This window comes from Telopea speciosissima, chromosome 1 (assembly GCF_018873765.1).
Source record: "Telopea speciosissima isolate NSW1024214 ecotype Mountain lineage chromosome 1, Tspe_v1, whole genome shotgun sequence".
Classification (NCBI taxonomy): domain Eukaryota; kingdom Viridiplantae; phylum Streptophyta; class Magnoliopsida; order Proteales; family Proteaceae; genus Telopea; species Telopea speciosissima.
In genome coordinates this window covers 31,807,042-31,816,269 of record NC_057916.1, presented here as the reverse complement: position 1 = coordinate 31,816,269, position 9,228 = coordinate 31,807,042, and the positions used below count along the sequence as shown (strand labels likewise).

At 38.7% G+C, this 9,228-nt stretch overlaps 1 protein-coding gene across 2 annotated transcripts; it reads right to left on the bottom strand.

Annotated features, from left to right (window-relative positions):
- Positions 1-267: 267 nt before the first annotated feature.
- LOC122665406 (protein WVD2-like 3) lies at positions 268-7,484 on the bottom strand. 2 transcript variants are annotated; one of them, XM_043861560.1, is made up of 7 exons: positions 7,467-7,484; positions 5,295-5,806; positions 1,823-1,911; positions 1,626-1,719; positions 1,417-1,488; positions 896-1,006; positions 268-758 (listed from the first exon to the last, which is right to left on the bottom strand). In XM_043861560.1, the coding sequence occupies exons 2-7, from the start codon at positions 5,802-5,804 to the stop codon at positions 474-476; spliced, it is 1,161 nt and encodes a 386-aa protein (XP_043717495.1). In that variant the 5' UTR covers positions 5,805-5,806; positions 7,467-7,484; the 3' UTR covers positions 268-473. The 2 variants fall into 2 exon arrangements, with proteins under 2 accessions (XP_043717495.1, XP_043717493.1); XM_043861558.1 differs by lacking the exon at positions 7,467-7,484 and having other exon boundaries at positions 5,295-5,829.
- Between the last annotated feature and the right edge of the window lie 1,744 nt (positions 7,485-9,228).

Here is a 9,228-nt window from a genome sequence, read left to right as displayed (position 1 = left end):
CTATATCATGTATGGGTCTTTATCCTTTTGCCTAAAGAATCATAGTATGATTAGGCTGACCATACTGAAAAAAATAAAAACTATTTCCACACATGCTTCAATGGTCCCTCAGCCGCGAGTAATATTATCCTCTACCAACCATATTTTCAGAGAAAAAGGAGGGCGGGGAAGTTGGATGTGATGCTCTAAGTAATGTTTTGGATTAAAAGAACTGAGGACTATTGCTCTTCTTACCGTCAGTTCAGCATGTGAGAAGTGATTCTGTCATTTAGTAAAACTAGAACTCTTTATATATATTGTGTGAATATAAATTACAGAAAATTTACACTTCATATATCACAGAAAATACTGCAACCAGTCCTTGCAAACAAGAAGACAGTGACCTTTTCAGAACCCATACAAAACAAAAAAAAAAAATAAAAAAAGAGAACTTTCCCTGTTAAATTAGAAAAAACTCACCAAGTGATGATGACTCATGACTGGACTGTGATGTTCATCTGCTCAGTTGTCTTGGGGGAAGCAGATTTTGTGCTTTCTCTCACCTGTTTGGGTGCATCTTTGACTTTGGGGCTCGAGTTTGTGTTTCGGCTGCTGCTGCTATTATTAGTAGCCTTAGTATCTTCTTTGTAACTACCCAGACTACGACGATTTGTTCGACCATTAACTTCTTTCTGAATGCCTCCCTGAGATGAATCAACTGTATCACTGCAGCTTTTTCTCCGCCCCAACTTTGGCGATTTTGCACGAGTTGTAGGCAGCTGTAACACAACGAAGAAAAGAAAGCATAGCGGTTGTGTTACTACAAAGTTTTTTAAAAAAACGAAATTCATATTGGCTCCAATAACCTCGATAGATCTTTGTTACTATAGGACTGCCAACAAAATTGATGCGGTACCTTTTTGAGTTCAACCTTAGGTGGTGGACCCTCATGGTAAAAGCTTGGCATCGGATTTGCTTTGAACGTTAAACTCTTTCTAAGCTGCTTTAAAGCTGCCTCTCGTTCCTCCTGTAAAACATAGGATGGATTATATCAAAGATTAGATTCATCTATTACACAAAAACTATGAAAAAAGGGCAAAACAGCACATAATGGGGAAAAATATGGGTTTTGTGTAAAAAATCTGTATGTGTTAGCATGAAAAACAACTAATTAATGCCCTTTGGCACCATATTTGTGCATTACTTGAATGCATGCAGTGAAAAGTGCACACCAACTTATTTTTAAAAAAAATAAGGAAAATAGGCCAATACCTATGCTTCAAATCTTCAACGTGTCTAAACCTATCTATAAAAAAATTATTTTATACTTGTACAATTCGTATCACATTTCATAGAAAGGAAAGGGAAAGAAGAAAAGACAAAGCAAGCGAGAATTATTTTGGCACCACTATTTGAAATACCAAGGAAGTTGTGTACCTTAGTCCGAGCTTCACATTGGCTCTTCTCTGCCTCCAATGCTTGGTGCTTCTCTTCCAACTTTGAGTAATACTAAAAGAGGGGGAAAAGAAATGAATAAAACCATTCAGCTGGACATGGAAGAAAAGTAAGAAATATATATTTTTTAATTACTAAGAATTGATGTAATTTACACAACTTGATGTGTGGAATTTTAACAAGAAACATACCTCCCTGCGTTTCTCTGCACGCTCAGAACATTTAAATACAGGAGCTGATGGAATGGTTACCCTGGAGCTTAATGTCTTCACAGATGCAGCATTCCTATGCAAGGTTAAATATAACAATTTTAAAATTTCAAAACTGTTCCAAAAGGCAATAGAGAACATACGACTAAAGTTAAAGCTGCTAGGATCAGAGGATATACGAGGAAGCAACAGAACAGGCATCTTCGTCATCTAGAAGTTTCTTATTATCAGGTTGCAGCGGCTTTCTAGATGCCAATGATGATCTAGGCTGCAAGAATTATAAACTCCAAACATTAGCTATATTAGTTCTAACATTAAAGTTATATATCAAAGTTTAATTTGATTCAATGACCAAAACTAGATGAGTCCATATAATGAAAATTTGTTTATCTGCATCGACCTTTCGAGGGGCTCATTCAAGACTTACTCAAACTACTACTCAACAAAAAAAAAATGAGAGAATATTACTTAAAATTTTCAACAAGCCATGTTTCAAAAGGAGCAGACTGAATTAAGGGAATTGTTTGAGAATTCGAAACATAAAGCATTGCAAGGAGCCTTTTTATGAAACTTCAAATGAATGAGTTCAGCTCAAGATATCATCCAATCTGGAAACCATGCACATGGTTATGGAGAAAGAGGATATACATTCAAAAGTAAAAAAATAAGTTTTTTTTAATTGGGGGGGGGGGGGGCCATTGGTATCAAGGGAAGGCCCTGAGTAAGGTGCCCTCCTCTATGTTTTAGGTTTCCCTCAACCCCCTTTTGCGGTTCGGGAAACAACCTCTCCGCCAAGTGGGGGTAAGGTTGCATACATTATGACCCTCCCCAGACCCCATAGTGGCAGGAGCCTCGTGCACTGAGTACGCCTTTTTAATACACTCCCTGTGGTATACAATACCAAGGTGTTGAGTATCGATGTCAGTCAATGTATCGGGAGGGTGATATTAAGATACATCTCAAAGACGTATTAGATAGATGCTAAGAGATGCAAGATGCACTGAAGATATACATGGAGATCGGTCAAGAAACGCATGGATATGCTTTGAATACATGTAAAATATTGTTTTGAGCATACATCATATAAGCAGAAATTAGGTCCAACCAAAGGACGTTAGGCAGTCAGACCCAATATCAAACATGTGAGATGTGACATGTAGAAACTGCATGGTCTAGGCATGTTTGTGGTGTCATCAAGGGTAATTTCATTGACATGTAAAAACTACATGGGCATTAAAACTAGGGAAATTATCAATGCCAACCCCTGAGTTACACCCTTATTTTAATGCAACCCCACTAAGTACCCAAATATCAAAACCAACCCAAAATCTAACGAGGTTAACACAGTGCTGTTAAGTGGTGATGTCAGCAGGTAAAATTTTCTTAAAGACTATTATACCCTTCCAATTAAATGAAGGGAATCAAATCATTTTCTTCCTCAACCCAGTCAACCCAACATGTTTCCGGCAACCACCATTGGTAGTGGCAGCTGCTCTGATGCTGACGCAACGGTGGTGGCAGACGAGATGGTTAGTGGATCCCGTCGGTCATCGGTGGTTTCCACCACCGGTAAGGTTAGAGCGGGAGGAGAGAGGAGCGGTCGCCGGAGTGGCAGAAGCAGACGACGACAGCAAAGAAGACGGGTAGGAGGGTGAGGAAGCAGCGGTGAGGGATTTCTCAACAGAGATCTAAGGTCGCTGGGCTGCCGAAGAACCTGCAGTTGTTGACGCAGAGATGGTGTCCTTTTGGAGCTTCCCATTTGTGCTCTTCCACCGTACTCTCTTTCCAAGAGAATATTTGTTCTCCGAATGGATTGTTTGATTAAAATTAGCGAAGGAATCTCTGCAATAAAACCCAAAAAAAAAGGAAATGGGAAGCTGCTGGAGAAGAACTTTGATCGGTAGGGTTTAGATTCAACCATAATTGTTAACAGCCCGATGAGATTCTCAAATGCTCCTTCGACTATCTCACCATGGCTGCTCCAGTCCTGCAGAAATCCCAAGCCCCTCTGTGCATGAAGCAGAGACCCTTCCTTTGCAGGTATTGCATGCCGGACCCCATGTCTTCCTCCATCAGCTTCACCACCTGGTGTTCAGTTATATTTCAAAATGCCTTTAATTATTGGGTTTCTTTCTGGTGATGTCTGAAGGATCCTTTTCTGTAAATTAAGGGAATTTTCTGTGTTTGATTTTTCAAATCTCTCTTAATTTGAGCTTTGATGCCTCCAGGTTGTGCAGAGTGAGCCATTCGCAAGAAAAAAGCCAGAGCTCTTCACTGGAATTTTGCCACATATTGTGTAGGTTGCAGCAGTCATCTCCACCTAATTCCCATTTAAGCAATGCTCAGATACTTCAGAAGTGGGCATGGTCTTGCTACAAATTAGTTGCAGGAAGAATGTAAACAGAGCGGAACAGAAAAGGAAAACGACGAACAGAAACCAGATCTGGAAACTGGTTCAGAAAAAGAAAGAGTCAAAGAGGAGGAGAGGGACGCAAAACTGGATAAATCCTCGCTGGAGCATCAGTCCCCACTAGATTTTGGGTTCATAAAATTGTAGTCATTTCTGCAATTTCTCCATAAAATTTTTCAAAACTAGGGTATTTTAGTCATTTGTATTTCACACAGTTAATCCTGTTAGATTTTGGGTTGGTTTTGAATTTGATATTTGGGTACTTAGTGGGGTTGCATTAAAATAAGGGTGTAACTTAGTGGGTGGCGCTGATAATTTCCCTTAAAACTATTTGAATGTAAGAAAGAGAAGTGGCAACAGAAAAAAGAAAAAAAATACATTCAATAGTTTCTATTCACCTAAGAGTATTCCAATAGTGTAGTGTTAGGGCAGTGCAATCAGAGGTTAAAAATATCGATGAGAGTTAAATATAACTTATGCTGAGCCAAGGATCTAGAAATAGTGAGAGACCATGGGGCGAGAGGGGTAAGAGAAGGGGGCAGGACTGAGAGAAAAGATTCATAGAGAGGAGAACGATTGTCACACACACACACACACACACGCACACACAAAGAGAGAGAGAGAGAAAGCATGGATCTGCTGCTCTCATTTGCCGCTGTTGTGTCATCATCGCTGCTGCTGCGCAGGCTAGTTCTTTGGTGATGGTGGTTGTGAGCGCGGCAGCTGGCAATGACTCAGGAGACCTGGTTCCGCCTAAGTTCCAGTGATTGCAGCTTATAAGATGAGATGTCTCGGGTGTATAGAACTGTATCGAGCCAGCATCAAACCATCTCAGGCTGTATCGAGTCTCAATGAAGAGTCCGAAACGATCAAAACTGGTTCAATATAATGCATATATTATTTTTTAAGTTTAGTCTCTGTACTATATCAAATCAGAACCTACTGATACCAATACATATCAGGTGTATCATCCAGATACGTATCTATACTTAATTCCTTGTACAATACATTATGGAAAGGTCAGAGCAAGATTATTCTCACATACAGTACTGCACATGCTACCTGCTACCATGCATAATGAGATCTACTAATTGCAGCTCACCTCCATTTACAATATGTATAAATCATGTTGTAGCATGATCAGCAAAACAAACCATTTAGCTTGGGTGGTTGTTAAGGAATAGTTATATACCTCATATGATAAATTCTTTAAATACATGAGAGGAAAAATAAAACATTACCTGAGGCTTTTTTGCTGTGCTGGGAGCCTGGAAGTTGTTGGTATTGGATGGTCTGTTTATGCCGCCAGCAACAGCAGTTTCAGGCCCAACAGGACGAGTTCCACATGAAGCACGCTTCTCAGTTGCCAATGCAAATGGTTGAGGAACAGTGCAGTTTGATCGCGTGTTTACAACACCATCAGATCTTGATGAAGATTTCACAGAAGAGCTTAATTTTTTGTGGTTGTTTGGCTTCTGACCTTCAGATTTTTCTGTTTCACCCTTATGGTCGAGCTCAGATATCTCAATTGGATTTTCCATTGTGCATTCTTTAACATCACAATCCTTTAATTCGACATTCTCTTCTAGAATTTGAGACTTTGGATTCCCCTTTGTTTGATCATCAGATTCTGGAAGATCACAGTGCCCACGAACAATGTCGTTGCCTGAATCATGGGCAACACCATTTGAATAAACTACAACACGATCTGACTCATTGTCCATACATACATCTGCAATTTCCCTGCCCATAACTGCAACGGAGAAAAGGTGGGAGTGTTACATTATCTCTAGATCACACAAGCTGCAAAAAGTCAATCAGAGAACAATCCTCAGTGCATTGGATGTCTGTTCCCCTAAGCAATTTGATAATCCAAAAATGAAATAACACGGTAAAATGTTAGTCTCACTAAACAAACATTCAACAATACCATATCACTTCTGCCTCAACACAGGGATTTACTACTTTTGGATCAATTAAACAATAATTTCTTTTGCTTCAATGTATGTAGTAAAATAATAACAATAATGGCAATGAAAGTGGTATTAGGAAATACTTGTAGCAGCAGTGATCTCACTTACTGCTCTATACAGTTCTTTTGACAGAGAAAGACAATTTTTTCTTCCTTATATATCTAAAAAAGCTACAGTTCACTTATCGAAGAACAAATAAATCATAACTAAAAGCATGGATATTGCACATAGAATGGCAATCGTGGTATCACATTGACAGGTAATAATAAAATGTCATTTTGGAGTGACATCAATTGGAAAACAGCAGGGAAGATTGGTTTCGCCAAATGAAATGAACAAGATAAATTTAATAAGAGATTAAGTGCACAGAGGAGATGAAAAGTGCAACAGAAGCAGCAAGATCCTTTCTACAGAAAAATCACATTCAATTCAATAAACTAAGCCCTTATTATGAATTATGGTAACATAAGTGGCTCTGAAAGGCATAACATAATAGGCAGCAACTTGGGCTCAGCTTCGTCCTCTACAATCAGCAACTAACAGAATCCATACAACTACGACAAAAACAACACTAACAATAACAAAAAAGAAAACTGATACAGAAAGCAACGTGCCCAGATGCAAATGCTTTCAATGCATGAGAAGCTAAACTATGTTAAATGAATTAGCAGGAAGAGGATAAAAGATTATCAGGGCAAAGTTAGCATCAACAATAGAGTAGAGAAGATCAGCTAGAGGGAGGAAGGGTAGAAAACTTATTTCTAAAATTCTTGAATGGGACAAATCAGATATTGAAAAAATAATTGGGGAAAAAAAACAGAAGAGTAAATCAAAGACAAAGAGCTTGTTCTTCACACGCTTAACTCATGAAAATATAAAAAGGAGAGCAGAAAGATTTTATAAGAATGGGAGTTCCCCCCTACCCCCCACCCCCAAGTTAATTCGAAAAAAAATGAACAAGTTTAAAAGGAATTGAAAACAACAAACAACATTTGTTATCTTTCGTCATTGGTATGCTAAAAAAGTAAGATAAGTTGCAATGGAAAAAGGGAAGTCAATCATTTGAAGCGCATTTGCAGAAGAAGAAAACAAACTAAAATGAAAGGCATGAGGAGAGAGCTGGAGAAGAGGGAAAGCCATGCCTACTTATCCAGTCTACAGAAACAAAAGAAAGTTGAAAATAGAAAAATTCAGAATCCGTCCAACCGAGCCACATTTCTGTGTAAGACAAAAACAGGCAAATTACATCGGATGCTAAAAGCACAATAGAACCAAAAAAATAACAAAATGAGACACCGAAACATCGAACAAATCCACAAAGCAACCGGAGACAACAATCATTCAAACGTACAGAACAAAAACAAGAAGCCAAAATCTCTCCTTTCCTTTCCGTATCGACACAAACCATTAAAACCACGTAAAAGCAACAAAAAAACACAACTTTTTTCACAGATCAATCCATAAAAACCAACTCGTCCAAAGATTCAAATAAGCAGAACAGCATCAGACAAAGCGACTCACATCTAGTCTAAGGATTCAAATCGCATTGCCTGTACTGACAAAAAACAAGCAGATCAATAGCAGTTCAAAGCATAAAATAGTGAAAATGTTGCAGATTTCTTACATTATTTCACCCGATCTGATGAGATCTCCAAGCTCTATCTGAACAATAAAACGAACTCTACAACGCTTCCACCGCTCTCTCTCTCTAAACTTCCTGGTTTTAACACTTTTCCTTCCGGACCCCCTGTCCCCTCAAAGCGTCGGAGTCCGTTTTTATATTTACTCCTACTGTACATATTTATTTATATATAAGAGTGACAGGCATTAACGGCGTCAGATTACGGCGTTACTCCAAAAACCCTAAAAGGGCCCGCCAAGTCGTGCGTTCGGATCTTGTGGTAGATCTTTTCGTCCGGCCCTTCACACAAAACTCATCGACCTTACCGCTTCTCTCGCTATTTGTCGGAATATCCAAATGCTGATAACTAAATGACAGTAATACCCTTCCCAATCCTTGGATGTATCAAAGTCCATAGTAAGTTAGTAACGTACCAACCATCCCGGCTCAACCTCAAAACGGTTGGACCAATCCAAATTTTAACCCTGATTATGTTTTAAGGCAGTAAACCATGACCCCTTTTTTCTCCCGGGATGGTTTGGGTGTAAAGCCATGGATTTAGGGATTAGGATGAGATCAATCGTATTGTCACAACTGTTCATTTAGCATTGTTCGTCTGGCCTACGGTCGTGGCATAATGACATAAATAGGGTTTAATACATAGTCTTGACATGGGTGTGCTTAGTGGCATTTTTGTAATTAAAGATTGTTAGCCTAAGCTGAGTCATGCCCGTTTGTGAGTAATGAGTGTCACACAAACACTTGTTTGGGTTTATCCATGACAATATTTGGCACCTCGTGTTGGTATGGTCAAAACTAGATTTTAACTTAGGAGATTGAAGCAAGTATTGATCTTATTTACTCTGACCCAGGGATTGAGATAGTGGTATCGATATCATTCTTCACCAATGTCGATCTGGATTGACCTAGATCGATTGATTTTATCCCTAGTTTTCACAAAAAAAATTAGGTTTTTTTTACGATTTTACCTTGATTTGATACTAATACCTGATCAAAAATTAACTAGGTATCAATATTATTGGAGACATAAATCGATCTGATCCAACCGATCCAATATTGATACCAATACCTCATTCCACTCTGAACTAGCCATGGGTGGTGGGTTTTTTGTTGAGCAATGTCAAAAATGATGATTCATCCATTAGATCTTGATAGATATAGGTTTATCCAAACCATCCGGTCTAACCCAACAATGACCCAGTTTTTGGGTTGCAAAACCCTAAATGTAGAATGATACCAAATTGGTGGCGCGTAAATCATTTCAAGTTTCTTTTTGGTTTGAATTTAAAGTTCAAATTCCAAGTAGGAAGTCCAAGCATGGTCATTCTCTCAATCCTACTTTACTTTTGGATAAGCAAGTGGCGAGGTTAATTTAGTAAATTTAAATTTGTTGGTCCCTCGTCAAATCTGTGACTTTGATGCCTAATCCGTGTTTTGACGCTTACTTTAATGGACGTTTATGTCCCAGCCGAAAATAAAGAGTGATTTATCGCACTTACGTCTCAATCATACAGTCTCATCGAGAACAATCATCACCACCTTTTCACCCTTGGATTGGAA